The sequence below is a fragment of the Puma concolor genome, chromosome B1 (genome assembly GCF_028749965.1).
Source record: "Puma concolor isolate L17-30 chromosome B1, mPumCon1.1.hap2, whole genome shotgun sequence".
Lineage (NCBI taxonomy): Eukaryota > Metazoa > Chordata > Mammalia > Carnivora > Felidae > Puma > Puma concolor.
The window spans coordinates 87,236,564-87,251,325 of NC_141670.1; the positions used below are offsets into that span (position 1 = coordinate 87,236,564).

General features: G+C 46.3%; 1 protein-coding gene and 1 long non-coding RNA gene across 3 annotated transcripts in view; one reads left to right on the top strand and one right to left on the bottom strand.

The window, feature by feature from the left end:
• The window catches only part of MAML3 (mastermind like transcriptional coactivator 3), a 418,575-nt gene extending 409,142 nt beyond the window's left edge, over positions 1-9,433 (top strand). Inside the window, exons 4-5 of one of the 2 annotated variants that reach the window (XM_086704197.1) lie at positions 934-1,018; positions 5,815-9,433. In XM_086704197.1, the coding sequence (XP_086560323.1) occupies positions 934-1,018; positions 5,815-6,812 (1,083 nt within the window). In that variant the 3' untranslated portion in view covers positions 6,813-9,433. The remainder of the gene's footprint in view (positions 1-933; positions 1,019-5,814) is intronic. The other variant, XM_086704198.1, reaches the window with a different exon arrangement.
• A 1,135-nt stretch (positions 9,434-10,568) lies between these two features.
• On the bottom strand, positions 10,569-14,728 carry LOC147581748 (uncharacterized). The gene is made up of 2 exons (XR_015250215.1): positions 12,592-14,728; positions 10,569-12,364 (listed from the first exon to the last, which is right to left on the bottom strand). It is a non-coding gene; the product is annotated as an uncharacterized LOC147581748 (long non-coding RNA).
• Positions 14,729-14,762: the final 34 nt, after the last annotated feature.

A 14,762-nucleotide genomic window follows, 5' to 3' on the forward strand; every position in this document is an offset into this window, starting at 1 on the left:
AGAAGAAAGACAAAAATCACAAGCCTCTGGCTCCTGGTACATGTGGAGTCCCACGCGGTTTCCTTAAGGCACTAAACGCTGTATATTTTACTTGCGGAGATGTATTTTACAGGCAGTGTGGCCTGGTGGGAATAAGATTAGCCTTTTTTATAGCCCCTGAGAATCCCATCTTCCTATACCGGAAGCAGCTATTTAGGTCATTAAAAATCAGTTGCTCGTCCCTTGAGCTGGGTCCCACAGTGCTAAGGAAGACATGCAAGCTGATGTTGGAAAGTCAAAGCCAAGACTGGCTCCCTCGATACGCACTCCTTGGGAGCCAGCAAGTCTACACATCAGATATGCCAGGTAGTCACCGAAAGGTACGTGCAACGATGTACATAGCAGCAGTATTTGTGACAGCCCAAAACAGGAACCACTCTAAATGCCCATCATGAGTAGAATAGGTAGATAAGTAAGCCATGGTGTATTCATTCATAGGAAGGAATACTACTCAACAGTGACAGTGAACAGGCCACAACTACACGCATCAACACGGATGAACCTCATAAATATAATGATGAATGCAAGAAGCCAGACACCAATACGTTGTATGAATCCATTTATACGAAGCACAAAAGCAGATGTCACTAGTCTGCACTGTTAGGTGGCTCCCTGGTCAGATGAAGTGGGTCCCTGCGGTGGGTCGTGACTGGAAAGGGGCATGAGGGGAATGCTAGCGGTGCTCAGTTTCTTGATCTACATGCTGCTTATGTTGCTACAGGATGTGTTCATTTTGTGAAAATCCATCAGAGCCATGCTTTGCACACTTGCCCGGATGCACCTGATTCCTCAACACAAAGTTTAGTTTTTGAAAAAACTGCCTTCCTCAAAACCGCCACAATATTTAATCGTCTCTCCCCATGTCACCTCCCTGTCCTTGTCCTGTCGTTCTAGCAGCTGCAGCAATCACATTTACCCCGCCAGCACCTCCAACAGCAACGGAATCCATACCCAGTGCAGCAGGTCAATCAGTTTCAAGGTGAGGCCAGTGCACACCTCTTCCGTTTTATACCTTCCAGCCGTGAAGTGTGAGCGAGCGTGTAGCCAGTGACATTGCCTTCTGTGCTGTGTTTGGGTTCAGGTAATATTAAAAATATGTTAAAACTGAGGGTGCCAGTCAGTCAGAATGCATTTTTGGAGCCCTCTGCTGTGGCAGGCATTAACCTTTTGGTGGCTGCGTCGTCACAGAGAGGCCCTGGTTGGCCCCGGCAGGGGTCAGAGTGGCTGTGGGGGGCAGGGTTGGGGTAACTGTTCTTTACCAACGATACACAAGTATTTCAATAGTTTAACAGCCAACGGGGACCTACTGGTGCCTGGCTAGTCCACCATCAGCCTTGTCTTTGTCTGGATCGTCATCTCAGGGAGCATGGGAGGAACAGTCCTGTGCCACATCCTTCTCGCTAATCCCAGCATGTCAGCTCGCCACAGCCCCCACTTCAGACGTCCACTTGGGAAGAATCTGGCTTGCAGCAACCACCAATCTCTGCTGAATCTAGAAGACCAAAGCGCCTTGAGTTTGACTGGACTGTCTTGATCCTGCTGCCCTTTGCAGAAACCCTGATGACTCATGACCCAGTAGCAAGGGGCATATTGTGTGCTCAGTGTTATCATTCCTTTATGAAGTATAAAGTCCACTCAAATATTGATCCCTTCCATCTCCAATAGAGAGCACCCCTGAGGGTCTTGTATGGGGTAGAGGATCAGCCTGACAACCATCCCAGACTCATCACAGGACTTTTCAGGGAGCTAGAGGGGTCGCCTAGTAGCAGAAACCCTAATTCCCATCCTCTGCCCTTTTCATGGGACCTAGATCCTGGGTCCTAATTTCTCAAGTGTTACCGGTCGCCGGTCGCTTTAAGAATCTGCCAGAAGCTATGGGGCCCCTTGCATATAAATATGCATATATATATAAACGAATACAGACTTTGTGTGGCATGTCGCAAGTGCTACCCTTCTCGTAGACTGTGAAAAATTCACAGGGGGTGAAAAATTCATGATCTCGGGTAGCATTGTTCAATCTTTGGGTTGCAACACACAAGTAGGTTGTAAAGATAATGGATCCCAGCCAACATTTTTTTTAAAAGGAATATAATAGAAAAATGATGAGAGTGTATCATAATAAGGGAAACTTTTGTTTCTGTTGTAGACCAGTATGTGTATATACTGGATCACATGCTGTGAGTAGTGGTTTAAAGAGTCTGAAAGCCACTGGTGTTCACGGCCAGATCTCAGTGAAGATTGCCTGTGGAAAGGCAGTGGCCTGAGTAGCTACCACTCCCTTCCACCCCTGGAACACATGTATCAGACCCCTTTGGACTTGACCCAGGGGAGGACAAAAGGAATGAAGCTGTGCACAGGTGTTATGTGTGTTAAATCAGTGCCGATATTCTTTGAAGAATTCTGTTTCTCACTTGGTCATGGGTAGAGGGGGTGTGGAAATGGTCACCGTTACACGCATAATTTTTGCTGCAGACACAGAGCCTTCCTAGGTTTCTACAAGTAGTTCTCAAACGTTAGCTGCATCAGAATCACCAGCGGAGCCTGTAAAAGCACACATGGCCTGGCCCCACCCCCAGAGTCTCTGATTCCAGAGGTCTGAAGTCAGGCCAGAGAATTTGCATTCTAACAAGCTTCCAGAAGTCCTTGCTGCTGCTGCTGGCCCAAGGGCCACACTTTACCAACTGGTGATTTATATCAAGAACTAATTAAAAATACAAAATCTTATAAACCCAGCATAGTGGCCCTTGCATTTTCTAGGTTCGTAATTCATTTATTATCTTTGGGAATAAAGGGACCCACCAACATTTAATGCTTCCTCTGTATTATGAGTTATTCTGTATGCCTTGGGTCCAGGTTAAAAGTTCTACTCTTTGAACTTTTCTAAAACTCCACCCCACAGGTAATCAACCTGGAAATTTATCTGTACTTAAGTTGAACACCCAGGGCCATGGTGCGGTCCCTGAGCTAAATGAGGCACTTTTTTTCTTTTTTCACTCTCTTCTCTATTTTATTTTACTAACACCCTAGATATCATAATAGTGTGTATCTAGGAAAATAGCAAATTGGTATAGATAAGAAATACTGTCCTTGGAGAGTTTCGTTAGGAATCACTTACTTGGGAACGTACGCATACTCCGCCACTACACATTTCAAAGGTTTAATGACTATCTTTCTCTTACTGAGTATGGTGCCTCTGGGCAATGTTGCATGCCTATGGAGAAATGCTTATTTTTCACAAATATAGGCTTCCTGTGAGTAAAAAGCGAAAACAGACCCTTTTAAGAAAAAATTGCATGTGATCTCTATTTGAATATGGAAGATTTTCACATGGTGATATTAACCAGTGGATAAGAAAATTAACTTGAGTACAGTGTCCCACAATAGTATCCGTTTTAGACAAAAATAAAGAAGAAGAAGAAGAAAATTAGTCTGTTATTTAACCTATATAGTAATCAGATAAAGACAAGGTAATTATTTGGACACATTTGCATTTTTTTCTATATATATTTAAAATTATTGAAGGTCAGGCACCTGGGTGGCTCAGTCAGTTAAGCTTCCGACTCTTGAACTCGGCTCAGGTCACGATCTCACGGTTTGTGAGTTCGAGCCCCGCATCAAGCTCCTCACTGGTGGTGCAGAGCCTGCTTGGGATTCTGTCCTTCTCTCTCTCTGCCCCTCCCCTGTGCTCTCTCTTTCTCTCTCTCTATCTCAAAATAAATAAGCTTTCTAAATAAATAAATAAAATTACTGAAGGCATAAAACTAGATTAATAAAAAGGGTTTGTTTCTTTGTACCTAGGATGAAAATACGGAGCTGATTGCTGGTTTTAAAATGCCTTTTTTTGTTATTCATTAGAGTTACACCTAGGTAGCACAGTCACTTTATACTAAAGATAAAGGTTGGCTCGGATTAATGCTTTAATACCTCTTAAAAGGCATTGCAGCATTTCTGTCCTCTAAAGAAAGGAACCTATTTGTCATTCACAAAAGTAGCCCAGACCATATCCAGTCCCTCAACATATCCATTATAAACATACAACAAAAATGTCCAAAAAAAAAAAAAAAAAAAATGGAAGTCTTTTTGTCTCTTTCCAGCAGCTCATCAGTCTGTTTATGCAATTTGGGTCTAGCCAATCAGCCTCTGAGCCAGCAATATTTTCTCCTTAAATTTTTTTTTTTTTTTACAAACAACTCAATAACCCATTTCACCACAGTTGATCAGATTGGCCATGCAGTCGATACAAATTTAGTCGTTAAGGTCACAAAACTTCGTAACAAGATTACAGACAATATATACCACCATCCAGTGTTTAACAGGAACTTTTGATTTTTTTTTTTTAAATCACTTCGATATATGAAGCTTAAAACAGAAAACCGAAACATTTCTAGGGATCTCTCCAGCCCTTTCGGGTTTCCCCACAGTAACCATTTCATTTCTCAATGCAGCATGATATTGATCTCAGGCCACAAAAACTTAAGTCATAATCAAAATTCCCATAATTTTCTTTCTTTAAGAAAGAAAGAAAATATGGAGACATAGTTGCTGCCCAGAAATCAATAACCCCATCAGGAAGACAGAAACACACTTATCTGCCAAGGTGCCAAGCTTAACAAGGTTAGACTGTTCTCGTCTGGCTTTTCATCCCATCTCATCCCAGTTGCAGGTAGTATCACATTTGCTTATAATATTGATTGGCCCCCAGGCTGCATCTTTTTTAAATGTCCAGGAAAAAAAAACTATTTTTTTTGGTCTTAGAGACTCAGTCATTAGCTGGGACATAGGAAAAACTCATTTTTGTGCACCTCCTAGCCCTTTACAGCATTGACTGGGGTTCTCAGGGTGACATTTCTATTCTCTTGGCTGATTTGGAAATTTCTTAGGAACATGTAAAGAAGGACTCACTCAAACGCCTAATTAGAGTTGAGGGACTTGGCATTCAGACTCTGGCCAACTTTTAAACAGCATCATTAAAAACCATGTTAGCAATCTGCTGAGAGAAGTAGTCACTGCCGATTTGAAGGAGTGAGTGGACTTTGCTGGAGAAATGCATAAAGTTCATTGCCAAAGAGCAAGTAGCAGGATGATTTCTTTTTCTAGCTCAGGAAGCTGGCCATTGTGCACTGACATGTTATGATTCAGACAGTCTGGAGCGTGTGGAAATCTAGAGAGTGGATCCAAAAAGTGTCCCATCTGTCGAAATAGCTTCTTAGCAGGAGCAGTGGCCTTTAACCTCTCAAATCCTACTCAAGTCTTAAGGGAAATTAGTCTAATGGTCTTTATTGATAGTATTCTCTACTGAACCGTGTTCCACATCACAAAGAGAAAACACAAAGTGATCGGCCATTTCTTCTTAATTTAGCCCAGGAGGTGAATTCCCGCTCACCTCCAAGAAAAATGGTATCTGATCGGTTGAGGGTGGCATCCTATCCAGAAGAGTGAGAAACATCTTGCTTCTGCAAGTGAAAATAATAATCACAGAGTTATCAAGACAACTACAAAAGCACGTGTCCAGTAGCCAGTAGGATCCCTATTTTCATGTGTCTGTAAAACAGTTAGTGGTGGTTATCTCTGATGGTGGGTATTTAAGTACTTTTGTACTTTTCAGCGTCCTACAAATTTTTTGTAATCAGCATATGTTACCGTCAGAAAAATAATCACTTTTGTGGATCTTTTCATATAAAAGAACTTGGTCATTCCTAAAGAAAACTCCAGCGACGTGTTACAGTAACGTGCATATTGAGATGAGTGAATGGGTCCATTTTTTTCGGCCTGCAGGTTCTCCCCAGGATATAGCAGCCGTGAGAAGCCAAGCAGCCCTCCAGAGCATTCGAACATCACGGTTGATGGCACAGAATGCGGGCATGATGGGAATGGGACCCTCCCAGAACCCAGGGACAATAGCCACGGCAGCAGCCCAGTCGGAGATGGGACTGGCCCCTTATAGTAACACACCTACCAGCCAACCCGGAATGTACAGTATGAGCCCAGGAATGACCCAAATGTTGCAGCACCCAAACCAAAGTGGCATGAGCATCGCACACAACCAAGCCCAGGGGCCAAGGCAGCCCGCCTCCGGGCAAGGGGTTGGCATGGTGAGTGGCTTTGGACAGAGCATGCTGGTGAACTCGGCCATAAGCCAACAGCACCAGCAGATGAAAGGGCCCGTGAGCCAGGCTCTGCCGAGGCCCCAGGGCCCACCGAGGCTGCAGGGCATCATGGGCACGGTCCAGCAGGGAACACAGAGCTGGCAACAGAGGAGCTTACAGGGAATGCCTGGGAGGACTAGTGGAGAACTGGGATCATTCAACAACGGTGCGAGCTACCCACTTCAGGCTGGCCAGCCGAGGCTGACCAAGCAACACTTCCCACAGGGACTGGGCCAGGTTGTGGATGCTAACACCGGCGCGGTGAGAACCCTCAACCCAGCTGCCATGGGTCGGCAGATGATGCCACCGCTCCCGGGGCAGCAAGGCGGCGGCCAGGCCAGGCCGATGGTCATGTCCGGCCTAAGCCAGGGTGTCCCCGGCATGCCAGCGTTCAGCCAGCCCCCGGCACAGCAGCAGATGCCCAGTGGCAGCTTCGCCCCAAGCGGCCAGAGCCAGGCCTACGAGCGGAACCCCCCTCAGGACATGGCATACAATTACAGCGGCGAAGCCGCCGGGGCTTCCTTCCCCGGCCTCTCGGACAGTGCAGACCTCGTGGACTCCATCATCAAAGGGGGCCCGGGGGATGAGTGGATGCAGGAGCTCGATGAGTTGTTTGGGAACCCCTAGTCAAGAGGAGGCCCCAAGAGCCACAACTCTAGTGCTGAAAGCTTAAAACGTGAGAAAGAAACAGGATGTTGAGCCATCCCTGTTTTTCGTTTTTTTGACCCACGGAAACTGAGCAAAACTGCAGCTGGCCCACAGTGAAAGATCCAGGTGCCAATCGCAGCCCCCACTGGGCCTCGTTTCACCTGATTTTCACACAGCACTCAAGACAACACGCCACGCAGGTCCCTGCTGCGAGAGAGGGAGACACACTGGAGGCAGGTGGGGAAGACAGATCTGAAGCCCCTCGGCCCCACACTCCCTGTGCCCGCCCGGCCCAGGGAGAGCTGCTCCAGCCCGTCACTCTGCTGCCCGGTGTGGGGTGCCCGTCAGCCCCTCCTGGCCCAGCTCCGGAGACCGCAGAGCCCGGGGCCGGGAAGAATCCCACGGAGGCTGCTGGGTGGTGGCACAGGCCAAGAGCGCAGGTCAGAAGTGCGCTGAACTCTGGCTGGAAAGAGCTGTCAGGCGTCAAGACGTGCTACTGTGTTTGGAGGGTGGACACGAAGAACAGTGAGATGTCACAGGGAGACTACAAAGGATCTTACAAGCCTGTCTGCTGCCCGTGATGACCCTCAGGAATTTTAGAGGCGTTGCTGCTAGCTGCCTCTCAAGGAAAGCCACGTGAGCCTAGAGAAGGGTCTGTCCGGCAGTCTTGGGGGAGGCAGCCCTCTGCTGGTGACTGTGGTGACGGTTCCCCGGGGCAGTTGGGCTGGAGCCTCCTGGGGCCTCGGTGCGATACTGATAACGTCCAGGCAGCTCACATCTATTTCCGGTGGCCACGGGGTGGAGAGACCCCGACTGGATGCTGTGTCGTCTTTCCCCACACCCCTCCCCACCCTGTTCCCTCTTGCCTCCACCCCATCCTGCCCCTGCTTTTCCTTACAGACTATTCCAGAAGAAATGAAGCTTTTGTCTTTAGGGGGCCTGGGCAGAATCAGAATAAACGCAAGAACGTAGACCGTGCCTGAAATGCAAAGGCAACACTGGAGTTTTTTTGCTCTAACATGTAGTCGAGTGAATATTCTCCGCCCGGAACTGAGCAGGCCCCTCTGATGTTCGACGGTGGGTTTATAGGAGCCACACCTGACACTTCTGGGACACCCTGGGAGGAATGGCCCCGATGGTCGCTGACTCTGGCTCCCTTTGGAAAAACCCCAGGGGTGTGGCTCTGAAATTGGCCTTGCCCTTAATCCCTACTCACTGGAAAGACAAATCTAAAACACTGAGAGACAAGGAACTGAAAAATCAATTGCCCCACCTTACACATTTTGATGATGAAAAGAAGGAAGATACAATTCCTCCCATATGGGCAAAGTAATCCGCTCAGAAAGTCCTGTACAGTCGTTCTCTTTGTAAATCACTCCAATCTGCCCTAAGCGAAGTCTGTCGGTGCCCTAAGCGAAGTCTGTCAGAAGGGATGACGACCTCTACCACTTCCTGTAAGGCTTGTCTTTTTAGTCCTTGCTGCTGTTCCCACTGTCCCGTTTTTGGAGGCCATGTGGCATAATTATTATCCAGAGTAAGAATGGCGTGTGCTTTTCTCCCACCACCCACCTGCTCCGTGTCCGAAAGCCTGGCTCCCTCTGTACACTCACATGCACCCCGCTGTGCCACATGTGGGCCAAGGCTGTGGGAGGCTGGACTGGCTGTACTCAGAGGGGGTCCCGAGAAGGGGGCTCGAATGGGAAGCTGGGGCCAGAGGATGGAGACAGGCAGGCAAGCAAACACTGCCCTTGGCTTGCTCGCCACGTCCCAAGGAAGTGGATCTCCTGAGCAAGGGGCAGGATGGAGAGCAGGGGAGGCCGGGTGGGTGAGAGCCCAGGCAGAGGCTGTACCCTGGGAAGAGGTGGTGGCAGGCAACCGTAAGCCCCTTGCCTGGGGAGGGGCCACCACCAGGGAAACTCTTGAGTGGAAACAGATAAAAACCAAAAAAAAAACAAAAAACAAAAAAAATACGCAAAGTAAACAAACAAGAAGACAGAAAGCATAATTACCTTTTTCTGAAAGGTACAGGAAACAAATATATAAGCAACGATGAGAAACTGGGGGTGGCTGATGGAGAGAAGGGGGCTCCATTACCTTGTAAAAGCTTCCTCCAAATGCTTAGTACTGGGACCAACTAAATAGAGAGGTAGATTTTAATAAGGTCGTTTTGTTTTTGTTTTTGTTTTTGTTTTTACTACGGTGCTGATGTATATGTAATGTCTAAAAAAGTTATTTGTAAATAAGTTTTTACAATACTGCAGATATCACTGGGTCTACTATCTGTAAAAAAATATACATATAAATATATATATACTGTTTGTTTAAAATAGAGTATTTTTATTTCATTCTTTAACTCATCATCACAGCAGTGGTATCGCACTTCAGATGACATCTAATGACTAATTTGTACTGTATGACCTATGGCAACTTGCTCCATTTTATTCAGATTTTTCTAGTTTTCTGTTTTTACTTTGTACATTGAGCATTGCTTATTTCCTTTTAAGAATTATGTACAGAACTCGGAAATGTAGAAATGAAGTGATGTTGACATACCACTTTTAAAGAAAAGAAAACAAATAAAAGATCATTATCTGAATCAACCCCCCCCCCCAAGTATAGTTTATTTTAGGGTTGTCACTGGGTCTCCAGCTTTAATTAAACAGATATGCCTGGGTTTTAATTGGTTAACTGCAGTTCTTGTCTCAAAATTCTTGATATCATTAACTATTTAACAGTGGAGATCAACCATTCCCAGTCTTTTTAACTCAACCACACAACTAAAACTTTCTAAATTTTCACCCCAAGGGATGTAGCAAAGGGAAGAGAAAAAGCCAGCTTTGAAAGGAACGTAATGAAGTCCATTTGTGGAATCATGTGCCATAACTGTTCCATTTCAACTGGTTCATTCAGAGGACTTGGAAAACTGATAGTAAAATTTTCATTAAAAAAAAAAAGAGGGGCGTCTGGGTGGCTCAGTCGGTAAAGCTTCCAACTTCAGCTCAGGTCATGATCTTGCAGTCTGTGGGTTCAAGCCCTGCGTTGGGCTCTGTGCTGACAGCTTGGAGCCTGGAGCCTGCTTTGGATTCTGTGTTTCCCTCTCTTTCTGCCCCTCCCCCCTCCCTCTCTCTCTCTCTCAAAAATAAGTAAACATTAATATTAAAAAAAAAAAAAAAAAGAATCCTCAAGGGATATATGGAAGGAAAAGTAACAAAGGGGTCTTGCCCCACTATAGTGGACACTGTCCATGTACACTTACGTACACACACGCGCACACACACACAATCCACGCACACCTTACTTCCAGCCCTTGCTCCGCCCGCACCATCCACAGATTGTTGGAAATGCTTAGAGGTTTACATTTCTCCAGATCAACATTAGTCAACAAGTCGCTAGTGCAAGTGTGTGAGAAGATAGTTCAGCTTCCTGGACAAGCCCTGAGATACGATTTAGGTCCTCCAGAGCTCCCCTGCGGCCTCAGGCAAACACCCGGACTTTGCCTGAAGTCCCTTCACTTGGCTTCTTGTCCTTCCCCACTCCGTTCCGATTACCCTCCAGGGGGGACCTTCCTTAATGAATCACACACATGTGAATCCACTCCTCCCCTTTAGGAGACCTGTCCCTGAGACTTCCATGAAACTCGAAAAGGCATAGTAAAACCACACAAAACTACCTGGGTTAAGCAAAAAAAAAAAAAAAAAAAGCCACAAAAACAATAAAGTCATCATCAGAAACAGATCCAAAACAAAGGTGAGTTTTAATAGATACAAACCAAGAGGAAGAATGCGTTTGACTGAGTCACAGCCCGGCCCTACCGATGGGGCACTGTGGTTCCAGACTGGCTGGCACATGACAGCATGGAGAAAACAGTATGACACCGTGCTTTGTCCCAGCGATAAGGGCTTAGCACTCCACCAGAGAACAGGAGGTTGAAAAAGGAACTGACGGGGGTGGAGGGCGGGAAGGCTGATAAACAGAAATAAAATCTTGAAGCCGAGGAGAGTTGAGTACTTCCCAAGTAGTCAAAACCACGTAGTTTCATTCACACGAAAACGCATTGTGCACGGAATGAATGGCATCTCCTTCTCCTTCAAGATGATTTCTTAGATGTAATCTTACTGACCTTCTTGAAATCCCAATGCGTGAATGTGTGGTGGGGGAAGAGGTGGAGAATAAATATCTTCTTTCTAGGAAGTCACCAGGCATCTGCCCCGTGAGATGTATTTTGTTGCTGAAAGTTAAGGAGCACTCGGAAGCCCTTGACCCTTCTTTTCAAGGAAAGCTGTGTCTGGAGACAAAGGGTGAAAAACAAATGACCTGATTCTTTCCTTATTAATGACCTTTTTGGCCTCACCCCACCCACCTGCAACCCTGCAAAGGGCCGTGGGGGGAGGGGAAGCGCCAGGGAACGGAACACGGCTACTTGTTTGTATAGCCAGCCCTCTGTCGCTAGATTTTCTTTTTCATTTTTTCCCCTCTTCTCTCTCCAGTCTTCTCCTCTAGTCTCTTTTTGAAGTTCCAAGGACATTTGACACCACTCTGGTGTCCTCTGGGGAAGCTGCCACGACCTGCGTGATTTCACGTGACAGGTGGAGGCGATTATGGCAGCATGCACCCAAGTGGGGCCCAGGTGTCCCTGCCGGGCCAGCACGGGTGCTGTGGCCCAACAGTCAGGCCTGTAGTGCTCGACTTGAAACAGATCTTCACCACTGCCAAGAAACCGATTTCAGGTTTTAACTCATAGAAATGATTTTGAAACTTCTCGTTATGAACGTTATCAAACAAAAGTAGACCAGGAGTACGGCGAATAAATACACACTTTGCCATATATGCCTGACGTGCGTACTTGTCCAAATAAGTTCGACACATTAGCTACTTCACCCCTCAACCTCTCAACACGCAGCTCCCAAGAATCTCTTCCCTAGCCACAAGATCGTTATCACACGACACAATGAACATTAATTCCCTCAATATCATCTAATTCTCACTTTATATTCAGATTGTCCTTATCGTCTCCCAAATGTCTTCCATAGCTGGTTTTTTCCAAGCAGGATTTGATCGAGGATCCCACATTGCCATCTGGTTTTTTATGCCCCTTAAGACTCTTAATATAGAACAGTTCTATGGGGCGCCTGGGTGGCTCAGTCGGTTAAGCGTCTGGCTTCGGCTCAGGTCATGATCTCGCAGTTTGTGAGTTCAAGCCCCATGTCCGGCTCTGTGCTGACATCTCAGAGCCTGGAGCCTGCTTCAGATTCTGTCTCCTTCTCTCTCTCTGCCCCTCCCCTGCTCATGCTCTGTCTCTATCTCTCAAGAATAATAAACTTAAAAAAAAAAAAAAAAAAAAAACAGTTCTCCATCCTTTTTCATAACACTGACTTTTTTGAGCCAATGAATCTGATTTCTAAAAATAAAATCCAGGGGCACCTGGGTGGCTCAGTCAGTTAAGCGTCCGACTTCAGCTCAGGTCATGATCTCACAGTCTGTGAGTTCGAGCCCTGCGTCGGGCTCTGTGCTGACAGCTCAGAGCTTGGAGTCTGCTTCTGATTCTGTGTCTCCATCTCTTTCTGCCCCTCCCCTGCTCATGCTCTGTCTCTCTCTGTCGCAAAAATAAATAAAAACATTCAAAATAAAATCCATCATGGGGCACCTGGGTGGCTCAGTCAGTTAAGCATCCAACTTCCGCTCAGGTCATGATCTCGCAGTTCACGGGTTCGAGCCCTGCATCGCGATGGCTCTGTGCTGACAGCTCGGAGCCTGGAACCTGCTTTGGATTCTGTGTCTCCCTCTCTTTCTGCCCCTCCCTCGCTCACTCTCTCTCTCCCAAAAATCAATAAACATTAAAAAAAATTTTAATCCATCAACTCCTGTGTATGTGTGTATACATATATATACATACATACCACAAACAAAAGAAACTCACATTTCTCTGGCCAGCATGTTTGCTCCTTGTAGGCAAATGTACAGGAATTAAAATAATCAAGAGTTTGCCCTGGTGACAACAGAATTAGAACCAAGGAAAATTTTCTGATTCAAATGTTTAAAGATACAAAGCTCTGACATCCTGGTGTACCCATCTTCTTTTTCCACAAGTTTTTAACCAAATTCTGTGTGTGTGTGTGTGTGTGTGTGTGTGTGTGTATTTGTAGCTTACCTTTTTAATAGCTCCAGTTTAGATGCAAAATAGAAATTGTTTATAAATCCTCAAGTGTAAGATTGGGAAAGTTGTGCGTTCTTTTCCCTACTTCCGAAGGATATGATTACGCAGTAATTGTTCCTCAGGGTCAAAATTTTGCATTCTTTCTTCCTTATTGTCTTCAATGTGTGAAACAATTAAAATGTCACAATACAAGTCACCGTAACTGATCAGAAAACGAAAGTGTAAAAAGACCATAGAAACACAGCATGTTAGTATTAGCCCCATTTTTCCCAAGGAAGACAGGCAGAGTGCTACAAAGTGCTGTGGTAGCCTGAGCAGCAGGCGGGAGAACCCGATTAGTGCCGGCTGGCTCTGGTCTCCACCTCTTGGCTCCACTAACCCCATGGATGAGGTGCCTTAGTCAACGTCAAACAGCCAATGAGTGCGGGACCCAGACTAGTATCCAGATATCCCCGTTCCCAGACCGATACGTTCTCAGTGTATTGGGAGTACGTAGTAGTGCTATTTGGGATGCAAAGAGTTGTAATGTCTTTGCCACTATTCTGGAAACACTAGTGTTTGCCTTTATTTCTTTTCCTATTATTCATAGTCTTTTTTTTTTTTTTTTAACGTTTATTTACTTTTGAGACAGAGACAGAGCATGAACGGGGAAGGGGCAGAGAGAGAGGGAGACACAGAATCGGAAGCAGGCTCCAGGCTCTGAGCCATCAGCCCAGAGCCCGACGCGGGGCTCGAACTCATGGACCGCGAGATCGTGACCTGAGCTGAAGTTGGAAGCTTAACCGACTGAGCCACCCAGGCACCCCTATTCATAGTCTTTAAAACTTCCTTTGGGGCGGCTGGGTGGCTCAGTCAGTTAAGGGCTAAGTGTCCAACTTCAGCTCAGATCATGATCTCACAGTCCTCGGGCTCTGTGCTGACAGCTCCGAGCCTGGACCCTGCTTCAGATTCTGTGTCTCCCTCTCTCTCTCTGCCCCTCCCCTACTCACACTCTGTCTCTGTCTCTCAAAAATGAATAAATGTTTAAAAAAATATATTTTTTTAACTTCCTTTGTACCCAGAAAAAAGGAAAGCCCAATAAACAGCTCCTTGAAGATGCTCACAACAGACTCAAGGGTGTCCAAATTTCTTTAGAGAAATTGACAGAGAGCCATTTTCCTAATGTTAAAATGTGTCATATGTGCTCATAACTCCCTTTTGTTGAAGTCCCTGAAGTCTGGGGGTGAACGCATTCCCATTTTATAGATGAGGAAAATAAAGAAAGGTCATTTGTATTGTGCCACACAAAGACTGCACATCAGGGTCACAACGGCTGCCCCGACCCCACACCCCACATGACACAGGAAGTACAGTGGAACCCAGCCCTCCCTCCAGCTGTGACCATGGCCCTCCTTCCCCTGCCCCGGGCAAGGACATTCACCGAGCACTAGTCTCTGAAAGGTTTCTTAAAAATGATAGGCCTTTCCCCCTCCTTTTTCCTTTTTTCTTTATAAAGTAACTTTCACAACCAGATTTGTTTTGTGCTATTCGTTGATGACTCTCTGGCTACTCTTTGGGTTTGCCTGACTTTCCCCACGTGCGGCCATCTGTTGCTTTCCTACACCGATGAAGTGGGCTTGCTGCCTTATCAGCATCTGTCTGGAACTTTCCATCAAAAGAGAAGTAATCTCAGAGGCAGGTGATGGTGGTGGCCGCACAGAAAGCCCAGCACATGGTCAGGCTGCTTCCTGCCCACAAAACCTGGGCTCTACGCACTTGCACTGAGGATATGGATA